We start from the raw sequence: 16,817 nt of genomic DNA, 5'->3' as shown, positions 1-16,817 counted from the left end.
TTTATACAAAGCCATGCCTGGTATAGAACCTGCCTGTTGCCATACATTGAAGTGGATTTCAGGCCAAAAGTCAGTCTTTAGGCTAATGTCATGGGGTGGTTTCTCATACTGCCTCCTATTAAGTTTAATGAAAACCATCTAAAGTGATAGTGTCCATGAAAAGAAGTACAATATATTCAAAATCTAAAAATGTATATTTCAATTCATATTAATGTCTAAAGGCAACCGCTACTTAGTGACTATTTTGTGCAAAGTATACTTAGCAATCTGTACACATGTGATATAATAAACATGAATTAGGTGAATCTGGGTTAAAATGAACCCCCAAACAGGCTGTTGGTAGGAGAACAAATCAGGTCAATTTCCAGGAGATTATTATGTGGAATGTAGAGAACAGCCCATATACACAATAGGCTAACAATCCGTGTTGCAGTGCACAGGTCTGATAGGATGGCAGGCAGTATTCTGAAGCCTGTAGGTTACTTACTATGCCTTTGTCACAATCCAGTTCTTGTGAGATATTCTATCATTGTATGTCCCATAATGTAATTGGTATGGAAGCTTAGCGGTGTAAAAACCTGAATCGATCTGTTGTGAGAAAGCTTTCAGTAAATGTGGCGAGATGCACTAGCACGCTCCTACTTGATATTATTGTGCTATAGCATTAAATCCCTGTAGTGGAGCCAGACTGTGAGTCTTCAAACCTTCATCTATTTAATACCCTTCATTTTGTATCTTAACATAATGGAATGCACACACACACTGAAATAGTCTTTCTCATAAGCCTAATACTTGTATAAGCCGATAATGGGTAATATGTTTGTTAACAAAAGGACCAAAACTATATTTGGTAGAAAAATTTAGGAAAAAAACATTTCTCAACAAAAAACTAGACCAACATTAAATGGCCTGTATTTCATAGTAACACATAGTCCTATAGTATTGTATAAGAAAAGTCGATGGTCTAAAGTTATATTAGCTTTTTACTATAAGGGCTGTGACAGACGGGGAGATTAGTCACCGCGCGACAATTCTCCCTTGCCGCAGACACCATGCTAGCCGGTGGGATGGCATGTCGGGGAGATTAGTTGCCCGCGACAAGGGAGATTCGTTGTGCGGCGACTAATCTCCCCGTCTGTCACAGCCCTTATAGTAAAAGCTAATATAACTATAGACTATAGACTTGCAAGGGGATCTGGAAAAACTGGCAGTCTGGACAGCTAAGTGGCAGATGAGGGTCAATGTTCATAAATGTAAGTTTTTACACTTGGGACTATAAAATGTGCAATTGGTGAATAACCAAGTATTCTTGTGGCTGTTGGAAGCAATGCCAGTCAGCAGCAGGAAGGGGCAGCAACTTATTGTCCTTTAGTAAAAGGGGCATATATAAGTCCAAGGGTACAATGCTTCTGGACACAAATCGGCACTTATTGGTCTCACTTAACAGGCAAATCACTACATCTCTCCTTTGAATGGGCGCTCCTTAGCAAACTACGCCAATCTACACCTCTTACAAAGCCTGAAAGAGCCCGTGCAGAACACCTTGCTGCAGCTGCACGCAAGACAATTTTACACCTTTGGCCAGAACAACCATCACTAGATTTGGCCAAACAAAATTACATCATATTTTCTATATGGACTGGCTGGAGACAATGGAACATAAGGAACAAAACACAATGGGACAAATACATAACATCCCTCCCTGACTATATCAAATATCTAACAATACATTCTCTACAGAACACCACGTGGTATGACAATAACCAATTGTTATTAGAAACACAAAATTATATACAGACATCCCCACACGATGAGAGATCACAAGAGACAGAGCCCCCCAGGAGTCACAGAATAGCCAGGATGCTATCAACACGAGTGAATATCTCCTACACATGAGAACAGGCTGGGCTTGAATGCGGGTCACTCTGTTTTATTGTTTTGTTATCTGTTACCTTGTTAACTGAGTTAAATACATCTGGCGATCTCCTAATGATCATATTCAAATTGTATACCACTGCAAGCAATTTACTACTGTAACTATAAATACATTTCGAACAACTACAAAGGAAAAAAAATATATTGTAACCAGATATGTAAACTACTTTTTTTGTGTAAAACTCAATAAAAACATTTATAAAAAAAGGGGGCATATATTAGTGGAAGGAAAGAATTATTTCCCTCTACACAACACCAATAAGGGCCTATCTAGAATATGCTGTTAAGTTTTGGTCTCAAGAACTCTAAAAGCTTTATTACCTAAAAAAAAAAAAAAGCAGAAAAGTTCTCTGCTAAAACAGTTGTAGGCAAAAAAGAAGAGTAACTATGTTGAACTTTTTATCACGTTTTCAGTGAAATAAAAACTGAACATTTCAAGCATGCTTATTTTAGCACATCGTGAATATTGCTCTGTTAAATATATTAGTATGACACCTTCCCACATGGCAGCAATAAGCAAGAGCAGATGATATTAAAATATTTACTGTTACGTAAATGTTTTTTGTTGAAATAAAAGATAAACCTTATTAAAAATTAATCAAAACAATACAAAGTAAAACAACATGTAAGATTAATAATAGAAAATTAATTGTGCGGGTACAATGACTGCTTCAGTTTTGGTAAAACAGCCTTGAGGCTGCTAGATTGAAAATGAAAAAAATGAGAAACCAAAATAAAAATTACAGTGCAGAAAATTGGTTAGAGGGCTAAACACAACATTAAGTTGAATTAGCATTGGAAAAAATAGATCCTTTTTGAAAACAGTTACAGCCAATTTCATGGTTTTGTGTAGTTTCCAAGATGAAAAAAAAGGCAGCTATATGCGGGCCAATAAAAGCTACAGTTTATCGGCCTATGTGACAGGCCTACCCGACTGATACCTGGCAGATATCGACCAGGCAGGTATAAATATCCCGTCAGGAGGAGGAGTACATTAGCGTATTGATGCGGTCCTCATCTTATTGGCTTGTATACTGTCAACGTGATTTTGCCTAAAACCTACCTGGCTTCTAGAAAAATTAAAGGAGAAGGAAAGGCTAATAAAGAGTTCATCTCAAGCTACAGGCATACCTTCAGTTCTCTCAATAGTGCCCTTAAGTCTCCCCATATTTCACCTGTTCAGATGATCAGAAGCCTCATACGGAAAAAAAAATACTGAGCTCTGTAAACAAAATTCCCATAATGCCACACTCCTGCAGCAAGACCAAGACCCCTGTACATGCAAGTTTGTAAGACTATGAGGGAGTTATTAGCATTCTTATGGGAGGGGGGAGCAAGAGAGAGGAGAGAGCTGCGCAGACTCTGGCACAGGAAAAAAGGAGACAAGAAATCCTGTTTCTTTTGATAGAGGGCTCAGTGCAGTGTTTCTGTAAGTGCTTATGGCTGTATTTACAGAGACCTTTCTGATAAAGCTTACTTAGTTTTTACCTTTCCTTCTCCTTTAAAGAAAAGGGAAAGCTAAATAAAGAAACATAGAACCCTCCTTCAGACCCATATGCATTCACCTTTCCTGCTCTGTTTTCAAGAGAAACATAGACTTAGGTAGAGAAGAATTAGTTGAAACTTAAGTTTAAAAACACAATAAGGTAATGGAACATATGGTGTCTATAGTACCCAGGGTGCGGGGTTAGCTCTAATTTCACACTTTGATAAACCTGCCCCTTAGACGCGGGCGATTTTTTTTTCTCATTAGTCGAAACCTACAGCACAATAGAGTCTATGCTGAGTGTGTTGTTTTTTTTTTTTATAAGAGACCTGGACATGTGGGCAGTTTAATAGGGAAATATACAATAACAAATACATAAGTTACAGGCAACAGTTGTTGTAGATAAACCAAAGCTTAGCAATATTAGGTTCAAGGTGAAATATGTTTTAAAAAAATTGTGAGGACTTTTAGAAAACTGCATTTTTACTGGGACCCATAGCCACCAATCAGCAAATAGCCCAGAATAGTCAAAAGCAGTAAGGTTAATAAAAGTCAAGTTGCTATGAGTAACTACTCTGAAGATATATTTACTCAACCCCAATGTATGAATACTATCTGCACAATCAACATAATTATGAAGCAGCAGAAATAGCCATATCAAATGTGCTGAATTCCCAAGTTCATTTTAGACCAGAGACCCCTCTGCACCAAGTCCTATGTTTATATGAGCTTCCCCCAGCACGCTCATTTCTTCCCACACTCCGAACGCCTGGCACTTTAATTGTCTCCTGATGGCTGTAAGCTCCACTGGGGGCAGGGACCGATGTGATTGATGAAAGTGCTGTGTAAGATGTCAGGGCAATATTAATAAATAATAATAATACAACTACAAGGCAATTAGTGAATGTAAAGTCCATAGATTCATTAATCATCTTCAGATCTGTGTTATGCATAATATATCCATGCTGCCTGGTGCAGTGCCCTCCCAACTTCTGAGCTCACATTCCGCTTATTAGATAGACAGGTAATGAGGCTTTTGGATAAATCCAGAGGCAAGCATATCTACTTATGCCCCCTGGGATATGGACAACAGTTTTACAGTGATAATAAACAAAAATCAAATCCGGGGGACAAACATGGTTAAAAAAAAAAATACTTTAAAGAGTAATAAGAAAAAAAACTGACATTTCCAGGAACACATACTCAAACCTCCAAAAACAGTCCCAGGAAGTATCTCATCACCTTACCAGCTCATTTGCATCACAAAAAACTCATCAGTCAGGGTGTCAGTGAGCAGGGGCTCTCTGTATAGTCGGGTAACTCCAAAGGCTACTTATACTGGCCAACAACAAAATAAGATGATGTAATTTGCAAAAATGCTCATAGGAGTTCTCCAGTAAATTAACAATACATATCTACCAACCACAAAATAAAATATTGTGTGTTACACCACACTCCAAACACAAATTGTGCACAGTAAAATAAATATGGAAGTGTTGAAGTGCCCTTTTCTAGAACATTAAATTTCTGCTTGGATTTAAATACCCTTTATTTATAAAACTGAACACTAAAGAAACAACATTTTCCAGATTCAAATCTTGTTGACCCAGAAAGCCCTAGAATGCCAGGAGGAAAAGGCTTGATAGTACGCCAGTTCAAAGAGGCCCAGTAGAAAGGGTAGTGGATGATAGTTCAATACAGGCACCCTTACTATACTTGATTACCCTCCTATACCAAAGCCGAGACAGAAGGTGATTCCTACCATTGATCCCCTTTATAGTGTACCCATAAAAGGGAACTATACTAATAGATCAGACTAACAAACATACAGAAATATGGTCACCATGGCATACTTACTTTAAATCCAAACAATGAATAGTGAAGCACATGGAATATAAAAAGAGTCTTTACTGGCTGTTTTTCCTTTATTTATTCTATGATCCCCTGTACTAACGTTCTCTATCCCTACATTAAAATAAGTATGCTACAATTCAGTCATTTCAACATATAATGCTAATTTTTGACGTTTCTTAACTCTTTATTATCTAAAATAAAACTATAGAAAGATTGGGCTGCATACAGTAATAAGCCACCTGTATATAAAATATTGCACAGAAACATGTAATGCTGCATACCGGACTTGCTGTGGATTTATTGTAATTTTTAGTGCACATGATGCCTCTTCGTCTATGAAGATTCTCATTCATCCAGGTCATGATATACAGTATCTAGTAGAATTAAGTCTAAAACAACTGGACTTTTTCTGAGTTTTTCTTGAAAACGTTTCACCACTCATCCGAGTGGCTTCTTCAGTTCAAATGACTGGTAGGGAATTCCCCGGTATTTAAACTCTTGATGGTAGTAGAGTCACAGACATCCAATCACAATGGTTCCATTGAACTTGTTCAGTTAGGTGTTAGCTGAAACTGACAGGTGTAAGAAGGTATCTTCCCCTATCAATATAAATGAATATTTGTATATTATTTTATATATATACAGTATATATATATATATATATATATATATATATATATATATATATATATGTATAAGTATATAGTGGGAAAGAATAGTGAAGATATAGTGGGAAAGAATCCCACCCCACTTCAAGTACTGTCATACTGATGCCAAAGGAAGAAAGTGATTGGCTGCACCCCTAAGTATTACACTACAGTCACACATACCTATTCTGCCTGCATTCCCAAGGGTTTTGCCCTTCTCTGATTCCTGTTTTAAAATATCACTGCCTGCATTATACTTAAAGTTAATTTAGAGGTGAACAACTCCTTTAAAAGGAATGAGTCAACAGCTCATCATTCATTTAAATGATCCATTAAATGTATATAGAAAAGTGGTCCATTAAATTTTACCTTATAGGAAGAACTTACCCAAAAGTGTCTTTAAGTTTGCTTGTTATGAAAAATGTATATGTTTTTATGTCTTTTGTGTGTTCTGGCTATTTTTTGTTTGCTTCTTTTTTTTATTTTTATTTTAGTAGTGAGAAAATCATCGAACCATCCTCATATCATACAGTGCTCAACTATACAATGGACATCAGTAAAGAAAACAAAGATCAAGTAAAAGAGGCATTTATCAACCTGTTCACACTTCACCTTCCTTCGCACCTGCTCAGATATGTTAAACCTTTCCCCGAGGAGAGGGAAACCGGGCACGACACTGAACAAGCTGATAAAAAAAGGGTTGACAGCTTTGTTGCAGCATCGACTACACAGCTCCTAACAGTCCACCGACCCTGCTTCCCAACACTGCAAAAATGAGCTTCCATCTTCCCTGCTGTACGGAGTGATCCTCATTACAGGCACAGGCAGTAGAGAAGGGTATGAAGGATGCACGTTGCAGGTCACGGCTCTGCTGCCTGTAACAATTGTCACTATGCACCCAACCTTTTATAAGTCTATCCCCAAGTTCCCGACTCTCGGAAGGAGGCGACTGAACTCTCCAGATCCTGATAGTTTTGTGGCAGCTGCTATCTGCTTCAGCTGCCGGGGCGCGTGGTAAGTCTCAGTTCAGGAGAAGGTGCAATGTCTTTTACTTCAAGAGGAGTCGCCAGTGGAAGCGTTTAACTGCTTAGTGCAGCTTTTGTTTTTTTTCCAAAGGGCTTCCTCTTTTGTATATTTATACGTACACCAAGAAAACAAATATTTCCACAGCACTTTAATAATAAAAAAACAAACAAAAAAAACAAAATGGAATTCTCCTTGGCCCTTTGTCCTAAGAGATGCTCTGTTTCTGCTAATTTAAGGAGGATTGTCTAAAATTGCTGACTGGCAAGGGGCTGTGCTGCTCTTACGTGTCACATGCAATCCCTTGTCACGAGCAAGAGGACATTATGATGACTCTGGCAACAGTCACAGGGATATAAGTTTGTACACTTTTATTCTGAGATACAGGATAGTCCCTATCGAAGAAGAGTGTTATCCATAGATGTAGTTGGTGAAAGTGGTCATTATTCTGCACTTTTCCCCCGCAAATGACCTTCTTAGAAAGTTCTAATCTATGCCTATGAAGGACGCCAATGTTGCTTCCTTAATATACAATCCACCCTTTCTGGACTCGTGGAGAACAAGGGTACGCCAGCCCAGTCGGATTAGATTATTCATCCAACCTCTGTTTGGAGAACCCACGTTGGGCCGTCAAAATGTGCACATTCAGGCAGGTTATTTCAGTTCTCTCAAGCCCCTTTTTTTTCTGCACACCAAAAAAAATTGGGATGACAAGAGGAATTCTTAAGAGACTGGTAAAAAAAAAGGGCGATTGTCTTGGCTTTGAGGAGCAGAGAAGATCCCTGTATATATAGTATAACATAGAGTATCTGTACGCCAACTACTATCTCCTCGAAATGGCTTGTCCCATAAACCATTTAATGCTCACGTTATACTATGTGTGCTATGAAAAACTATAAGATGCATAAAAAACTGAAGCAAAGAAAACAGCAAAACAAAACTCTTTTCTACATCAGGTGTGTGTGTATAAAATATATTTATTATGGTTAATGCCAGGTCTATAAAGCTATTCTTGCTTTCCCAACTCAGTACTAGAATGCAGTTTGCCTTTGATTGTGTTTATTCATTAACATGACCTGGACATTTCTCATTCTAGTACTGGTTCATGAAACAGAGAATATATGGATAACCAAGCTTTAACCGTAACATCTATATATATATCTATAAATAAATATATATATATATATATATAATCCCTTGCAGCTGTACATTGAATTATTTTGCTCAGAGGTCCTGCTGTTCTCTATCTCACCAGCCTACTCTTCTCTCTCACTCTGTATGCTTTAAAGGTGTTATTCAGATTAACAGTATATTATTATTAATATTATTATTATTATTACTATTCAGATTAATAAAGAGTTCTTTCTTCAACAACATTGTGTGCTACAACCTTTAAGAAAATGTTGCTCCCTTTGGAAAGGGGGTTATTTTTTTACTTTGATTTACATTATTACTTAAATATGTTAGTATTAGCTCTGAAAGAGCAGTACGAGGAATTTCTCTAATTTGTCATTAAAATTTAAAATCTAGTTATTACCAGGCCCAGAATGGCAATCTGTGGGTTCTAGCAATTGCCAGAGGGGTTGCTATAAGATGCCATAGACAGTGACTATTTAGTGGGCTGGTGGGGGGATGTTTGGGCCTCTGTGTACTGAAATGCCAGGGACTATTTTGGGTCTCTGTCTGGGCCTGGATATTACTATGTATTTTCATATAAATAATGCAAATTATGAATCCTATTGTAGTCTGTGAGTCCTAATTTCACACTCAAAAAGTGGATCGCCATTGCATGGATTTTGCACCAAGAGTAGCCTAGCACGTGAGGTTGTCACTGGGGATAAGTATTGGTTCAGGGTTACTTTCAGTAGTGATACACAGTATTTTCATTGTAGTTTGTTTACCATACCCCTTAGCATTAAAGGTGTTGTTCACCTTTAATTAAAGGAAACTATACCCCCAGGAAGGAAAGGAATACTTTATATCATATTAAGTGGTCTATCAAAGAATCCTACCAAACTGGGATATAAATGAGTAAATTGCCCTTTTACATCTTTTCCCATGAGCCACCATTTTGTGATGGGCTGTGTGCTCCCTCAGAGACCACCTGACCAGAAATAATGCAGCTCTAACTTTAACAGGAAGAAATGTGGGATTAAAAGACAGAACTTTGTCTATTAATTAGCTCAGTGCTGTCCAACTTCTGCGGTGCAGAGGGCCAGAATTTCTCTCGCATACATGGTGGAGGGCCGCTAATGGAAGCCAGTTTTGACCACTCCCCCTTTAAACTACACCCACTTCAAAGCACACCCATTTTATCACAATGGTGGTAGTGCAGCAAAAACCCAAATGTTTCGTCCTCACTCACACCATCATTCATACGTGAAAGAATTATATTATGTCATATTAAGATGTACCCTTAAATCCAAATGCCTCCCCTGTGGAAGCAACCCCCAGCATATAATTACACACCTTAGGGACCATTTCATTGCTATTTCCAACTGCTAACAAACTCCCAAAACAAACCCGTGCTAGGTTCACCTCCCACAGGCAGCATAGGGTAGGCAGAGTATGGCACATACAGGCAGCACTCTGCCTGCCCTATGCTGCCTGTGTGTGTCATACTCTGCCTGCCCTATGATGCCTGTGTGTGCCATACTCTGCCCTATGCTGCCTGTGTGTGCCATACTCAGCCCTACCTTGCCTGTGTGTGCCATGCTCTGCCAGCCCTATGCTGCCTGTGTGTGCCATGCTCTGCCTGCCCTACCCTGCCTGTGTGTGCCATACCCTCCCTGCCCTATGCTGCCTGTGTGTGCCATACTCTGCCTGCCCTACCCTGCCTGTGTGTGCCATATCCTCCCTGACCTATGCTGCCTGTGTGCGCCATACCCTCCCTGTCCTATGCTGCCTATGTGCCATACTCAATAGAAAAGCATTTCAGTATGTGCCATACTCTACACACAGGCAGCGTAGGCCAGGCAGTACATACAATGTCTGAGGTGTGAACAGCAGAACAATATGGGTGATTACAGCCTGAGCCTGAGGTGTGAACACTGCAGGGGGTAAACAATGCAGAGATTAGAAGGTGTGAACAGTACAGGGGATTAAATTTTTAAACAATACAGAGGGATTACAGCCTGAATCTGAGGTGAGAACCATGCATGGGGCCAGTTAAGATCAGTACTGATACCATTTAAAGTTTACACAAAGGTAAGCCATTAAAGCAGCCAGACAGGTGGGGGGACGCCAGTTGGACAGCACTAAATTAGCTGATGTAGCCTAACATGTATGTGTGCCCTTGGTGTGTCTGTGTGCTCCGTAAATCTTATGATCCTAGGGGGGTGGCCCTTAGTACTTAAAATGGCAGTTTTCTAGGATTAGCCAATAGCACATACTACTTCTTTAGTTGAAGCAGTGTTTTACACATGGCCTGTTTTATACTGTTGTATTGTATAGGGCCCTACATTGTTCAAGGGTATAGTTTTCCTTTAGCCTTTAGTATGTTATAGAATAGCCTATTCTTAGCATTTGAATTATTTGTTTTCTGACTTTTTCCAGCTGTTAAACAGGTGTCACTGACCCCAGAAGCCACTAAACTAAAAGAGCCGCTAAACAAAAAGCTTAATAAAAAAAATTTAAACCTGCGAAAAGTACAAAATGAAAACCTAATAGCCCTAGAATAGAAATGTCTGCATCATACTAAATGTTAAATAAAGTTGAACCACCCTTTTAAACGTGTACAAAAACATACAACTTTCTTCCTATTAGGCTCTGCAAAAAACTGCATACGCAAGCATGCTGTGTGCCTGCACCAACTGACACAATGGCTCAGAGTGCAGGCACAACTAAAAGCTTTTTTGAGCGTAGGGGTGGATTCTTGGCCTGCATTTATCCACAACAACAAACAGGTTCTACAGTTTGATGAGGATGAGTGTTTGGTCCAATGCAGAACAAGGATGGAGACTGTCACCTTCCAGGTATACAGAACAACACAAGGTAACTAGAATTGCTTCTGGAATATTGTGGGAAATTGCTTATACAATGGGATGACTCAAGCATTGTTAAATTTTAATGAGCAGTAATCATAAGATTTAACAATTTGTTCCAGCTTGGTCAGACTGGGGTGTGCAGGGCCCACCAGGGCTGCCACCCCTGGGGCTCCCCCACACCCCCAGGGGCTCCTGCCCACCCCCCTGGAGAGCACATACCTATGACATCATAGTAAAGAATGGCATTCCCACTGCTTAAACTATATGGCCAGAGTGGTTCCTTTCTCCCTGCATTTATGTTCACTAATGCAGATAAAGCACTAACACAAAGTGCAAATTCTGTTGCATTACCCGCAGCCTTCCTCCTGTTGTGAATGTTGTGCAGTTGCACCTATTGATGCAGGGGAACCATGGAGCTACCACCAGCTTTAAACCAGGCAGTAGCTCCAGGGTTGCTCCAAAAGGATAGGGGCCACACATCATTCTCAGGCTGAACCCCAGAATGATTCCAACTGGACTAAGAAAATTTGTGGCACAGTTGTGTGTGATTCACATCGTTAACACAACCTTAATTTTCCCAAAACTTGTCATACTCTACATTTAGTAAATTCAGCAAGTTGTGGAGAATTTGGAGCTTTTGCCAAAAAAAATCATAGTTAAACCTCTCACACTTTAGTAATTATGCCCCTTGATCTGGTTTTTTTTATATTTTATAAACTGCTTGCAAAAATAGTAGGTCAGTTTTTTGGCTTGAAATTTGTTAATTGTGTTTTGAAAGGATAAGTAAGCCTTTAAAATAAGTTAATGCAAAATTGATGAGAGTGCTATTCAAATCATCCCCTTCTCTGGCATCACCTTTCCCTGTGTCTGCACCCAGAGCCATTGTGTCAGCCCTGCAGCAGGTACAGCACCTGGGCCTGTGTATTGGTTTTGGTTGCAGGCATAGGCTAATGCCAGCGTAGGATCCAATTCTCTAGGCCTGCATTTATCCACAGGCCAAGAATCATGTGGCATCAGCCTAAAAGCTAATTCCAGATGTAGAAGTTGAACCACTGGTCAAACATTTACCCCCCAACCTTTCCCAATTCCCAATTTAATTTAGTGGGAACCATGCAAAAGTGTTTTTTTCCATAAATACCTTCTGATATACCAGCACTGGAATTACTGCATTCCTGCTCTTTATACCATACCAGGAATGGCCAATAGCATCACTATCATGTACAACAATAAGAGAAGTTAGTTTTGCACCCCAAGCCCATTATATCAAATGAAAAGCTTTTGGTACTGACACCCCAAACACATTATACATACCTCCCAACATTTGAAAAGCAGAAGGAGGGACAAAATGTTTTAGGTCACGCCCACTTTATGGCCACCCCCCCCCAAAGTGCACCAGAAGACAAACACGGTGGCCCCAATCATTTTATGACATATTGTGGCCCTAAGGATTTCATTATGCACTGTGGCACCTGTATTTAATGACAGACTCATGACAGACATTGGTAACCAGGTGTTATGTTTTGCATTGGCGCTAGAGCAGGGACCCCCTAAAACATTGCTGGTCCTCCCGCAGTGTCCCCCTACTATGGGCTGCTCCCCACTGCAGCATCCTCCCCAACATCCTTCAGCTGCCCCCAGCATCCACCCAACATCCTCCAGCTCCCCCCAGCGTCCTCCCCAACATCCTTCAGCTGCCCCTTACCTTCCTCCAGCTCCTCCCAGCGTCCTCCCCAACATCCTTCAGCTGCCCCCAGCATCCACCCAACATCCTCCAGCTCCCCCCAGCGTCCTTCCCAACATCCTTCAGCTGCCCCTTACCTTCCTTCAGCTCCTCCCAGCGTCCTCCCCAACATCCTTCAGCTCCCCCCAACATTCTCCCCAACATTCTTCAGCTCACCCCAGCGTCCTCCCCAACATCCTTCAGCTCCCCCCAACATCCTTCAGCTCCCCCCAACATCCTCCCCAACATCCTTCAGCTCCCCCAAACATCCTTCAGCTCCCCCAACATCCTTCAGCCCCCCCAACATCCTTCAGCTCCCCCAACATCCTCCCCAACATCCTTCAGTTCCCCCCAACATCCTTCAGCTCCCCCAACATACTTCAGCTCCCCCAACATCCTTCAGCTCCCCCAACATCCTCCAGCTCCCCCAACATCCTCCTCAATATCCTTCAGCTCCCCCAACATCCTTCAGCCCCCCCAACATCCTTCAGCTCCCCCAACATCCTCCCCAACATCCTTCAGTTCCCCCCAACATCCTTCAGCTCCCCCAACATCCTCCCCAACATACTTCAGCTCCCCCAACATCCTCCAGCTCCCCCCAACATCCTTCAGCTGCCCCTTACCTTCCTCCAGCTGCCTCCCAGAATCCTTCAGCTGCCCCTTACCTTCCTCCAGTGTCCTCCCTAGCGTCCCCCTGCTTTCTGTGGCTCCCCCTGCTCCTACCACCACCAGCTTCCTCCGGCTGCGCCCCAGGGCTCTTCTTCTCCTCTCGTGACGTCACACGCATGTCTCTTGAGCGCCGCAGCTTCTGCACTGTGAATGCCTTTATGTAAAAACTGAAGTGAGCGGCGCAGAAGCTGCGGCGCTAAGGGGAGACGTGCGTGTGACGTCACGGGAGCAGAGCACTTTAGAAAACGGGACAGATCCGCAGCTATCCGGGACAGCAGGACAGGGTGGCAAAATCGGGACTGTCCCGCGTAAAGCGGGACAGTTGGGAGGTATGCATTATATACAGCGAGAAACAGTACTTGCCCCAAACACATTATATGCTGTGACATAGTAACAGTTATTTAGGTCAAGTTCAACCGTTTGTCTAAATGAAACTTGCCTAACTACTAGTTGCGCCTAACCCCCCTCGCAGGGCCCCCCACCCGATGTCCTCCCCCGAGCGCGCAAATTTGGCGCGTCAGGGGAGGAGTGTTCAGGATGGGGAGTGCTGTTAAGGGTCGGGTCTGGGCCACCGGGGCCCACTAGAAGCAGGGCTCACCGGGATTTTTCCCGGTGTCCCGGCGGCCCAGTGCGACCCTGCAACTTTTCACTTTGCTCTCATTTTTTTTCTTTTAAATAGAGTTTGAATTATTTGCCTCTTTTTTTCTGACAATCTTTCAAATGGGGGTCACTGACTATTGCTGTTTGAGGCTACAATTTTATTGTTATTGTTACTTTTTATTACGTATCTTTCTATTCAGACTCTCTCCTATCATATTTTATTCTCTCATACAAATCAAAAGCCTGGTTGGTCCCTCATTTTACTCCTTTTTTTAAGTCCAGATATATTAACTCCAAGATCCAGAACTTCAGTCTCTCTTACAAATCAAAAGTCTGGTTGGTCCCTCCTTTTATTCCTTTTCTAGGTCCAGATGTATTAAGTCCAAGATCCAGAACTTCAGTCTCTCTTACAAATCAAAAGTCTGGTTGGTCCCTCCTTTTATTCCTTTTCTAGGTCCAGATATATTAAGTCCAAGATTCAGAACTTCCCAGATAAAAATTAAAGGTTAACATCCAAGAGAGAGACTACAGAGGTATAGGGAAGGAAAAGAGAACTGGTGAAACCACAATATTTAGTATAAGCACACATTAATTATCTGACATCTAAAGCAAAGTATTACAGATCGGTTTAACATTTGATATCCAGAAAGCTCCAAATTACGGAAAGCCTGTCTCCCATAGACTCCATTTTAATGATATAATTCAGATTTTTAAAATTGATTTTCTTTTTTCTCTGTAAAAATAAAACAGTGCTCTGTATTTGATCCAAACTAAGATATAATTAATCCTTACTGGATTCAAAATAATCCTATTGAGTTTAATTGATGTTTTATTGATTTTTTAATAGACTTAGGGGCTGATTTACTTACCCACGAACGGGTCGAATGGAGTCCGATTGCGTTTTTTTCGTAATGATCGGTACTTTGCGATTTTTTCGTATGTTTTGCGATTTTTTCGGATTCTTTACGAATTTTTCGGATCCAATACGATTTTTGCGTAAAAACGCGAGTTTTCCTATCCATTACGAAAGTTGCGTAAAAAGTTGCGCATTTTGCGTAGCGTTAAAACTTACGCGAAAAGTTGCGCATTTTTCGCGTAAGTTTTAACGCTATGCAAAATGCGCAACTTTTTACGCAACTTTCGTAATGGATACGAAAAACTCGCGTTTTTACGCAAAAATCGTATTGGATCCGAAAAATTCGTACAGAATCCGAAAAAATCGCAAAACATACGAAAAAGTCGCAAAATATTCGTTTTCAAGTCGGAACTTTTCCAATTCGGGTCGGATTCGTGGGTTAGTAAATCAGCCCCTTAAGGTATGAAGATCCCAATTACGGAAAGACCCCTTATCCGAAATACCCTTGGTCCCGAGCATTCTGGAAAAAGGGTCCTATACCTGTATTTGATCCCAGCTAAGATATATTTTATCCTTGTTGGGGGCAGAACATTCCTATTGGTTTTAGGGCGGAAGAACCCATATCCAGAAAACCCCAAGTCCTTTGCATTTTGGATAACAGGTCCCATGCCTGTAGTAATAAAGAAGAGAGAAGAGCAACAAAGGATCTGAAACAAAATAATACTATAGTTATTAAACCAGCACATAAGGAGGTGGGCTATTAGTTATTGATAGAAACGATAATGGGAAAGAGAGCAAGAGATAATTACAGGATTCATATACGTACTGTAAATTGACAGGGGACCCAATAACAGTATCAAAGACAATTAAAAATGGGTATCAGAAAGGTTTTGTAAATAAGCAAAAGTGGGATTTCCTGAAAAATAACATTTCCAAGAATACCAGTAATATATATGTTGCAAAAAAATCTTCAGAGGAGCCCAGTAGAGAATAGACGCACCCGGGCCCTGGCCCCCATGCCCACTCTGATATAAATCCCCAGTCCCTGCCCACTCTCCTACCTGGCATGGAGCAAAGATTTATATGCAGCAATGGAAGAAGCAGACTGGGCAGTCTGGGCCCCCACGCCACCGCAGGATCTGCTTCCTTGGTTCTTGCACAACTGCTTCTTCGCATAATCTGGCAAACCACAAGCCTCTAAGGTGGCAATTTGTTCAAATCACATCACTACAGAGGTAAGATGTTTGGAATGTTAATCTTTAAAGGGCACCAAAAAGGGCTAATACAGCCTGCACTTATGATAGGGGAAACAATAGTTTTTTTTTTTTTTTTAAAGAAAACGGTCTCTGCTAGCGTTGGGCCATCCACACTGGGAGGGAACCCCTGGTGTGGGCAGCCATGTTGGGGCACACGCATGTGCTTAATGAGAGAGTGCACAAACCAACATGGGCACCCACACAGGGGTAGCCCAGTGCTGGTGGGGGAACAAGCAACATAAGTGATGTTAAATGGCACAAGTCAAAGAAAGATTAATATATACCACATTAGTGGTGCAATTATTGTAATACATTTCTAGATCTATGGTTGGATATATTATAATTGGGTATTTTACGCATAAATTAAAAAATATATAAGGCATGAAGTTAAATTAAACAGATGGTGTGCAAAGTGTTGTAGTCCAACAATGCCATGAAGGAAAAAAATGTTGTGAAATGTAGAGAACTATCAACAGAATTGATGTTAAATGGCACAATGTCAAACTTTATGTTGTTTGTTTTTAAAGGGATGATTTAAGTTAAGTTAATATAGTATGTTATAGAATGACTGATTCTTAGCAATTTTTTAACTGATCTTTGTTATTTTTTTTATAGTTTTTTAATGATTTGCCCTTAATTTAGTTTTTAAATGATTTGTCTACTGACTCATTCCAGCATTAAAAAAGGGGGTAACTGACCCTGAGAGTCAAAAAGCTATTGCTCTGTGTGGATACAATAGTATAGTTATTGCTATTTTTTTTTCCTTATCTTTTTGTTCAGTTCCT

The 16,817-nt window shown here is 40.7% G+C and overlaps 1 protein-coding gene across 1 annotated transcript in view; it reads left to right on the top strand.

The window, feature by feature from the left end:
* The window catches only part of rbfox3 (RNA binding fox-1 homolog 3), a 564,559-nt gene extending 555,875 nt beyond the window's left edge, over window positions 1-8,684 (top strand). The window contains exon 12 of the mRNA XM_012952840.3: window positions 6,417-8,684. Coding sequence (XP_012808294.1) covers window positions 6,417-6,419 — 3 coding nt within the window. The 3' untranslated portion in view covers window positions 6,420-8,684. The remainder of the gene's footprint in view (window positions 1-6,416) is intronic.
* Window positions 8,685-16,817: the final 8,133 nt, after the last annotated feature.

The sequence above is a fragment of the Xenopus tropicalis genome, chromosome 10 (genome assembly GCF_000004195.4).
Source record: "Xenopus tropicalis strain Nigerian chromosome 10, UCB_Xtro_10.0, whole genome shotgun sequence".
Taxonomy (NCBI): domain Eukaryota; kingdom Metazoa; phylum Chordata; class Amphibia; order Anura; family Pipidae; genus Xenopus; species Xenopus tropicalis.
The sequence above is the reverse complement of the archived record's forward strand: the minus strand, read 5'-3'. Positions and strand labels throughout refer to the sequence as shown.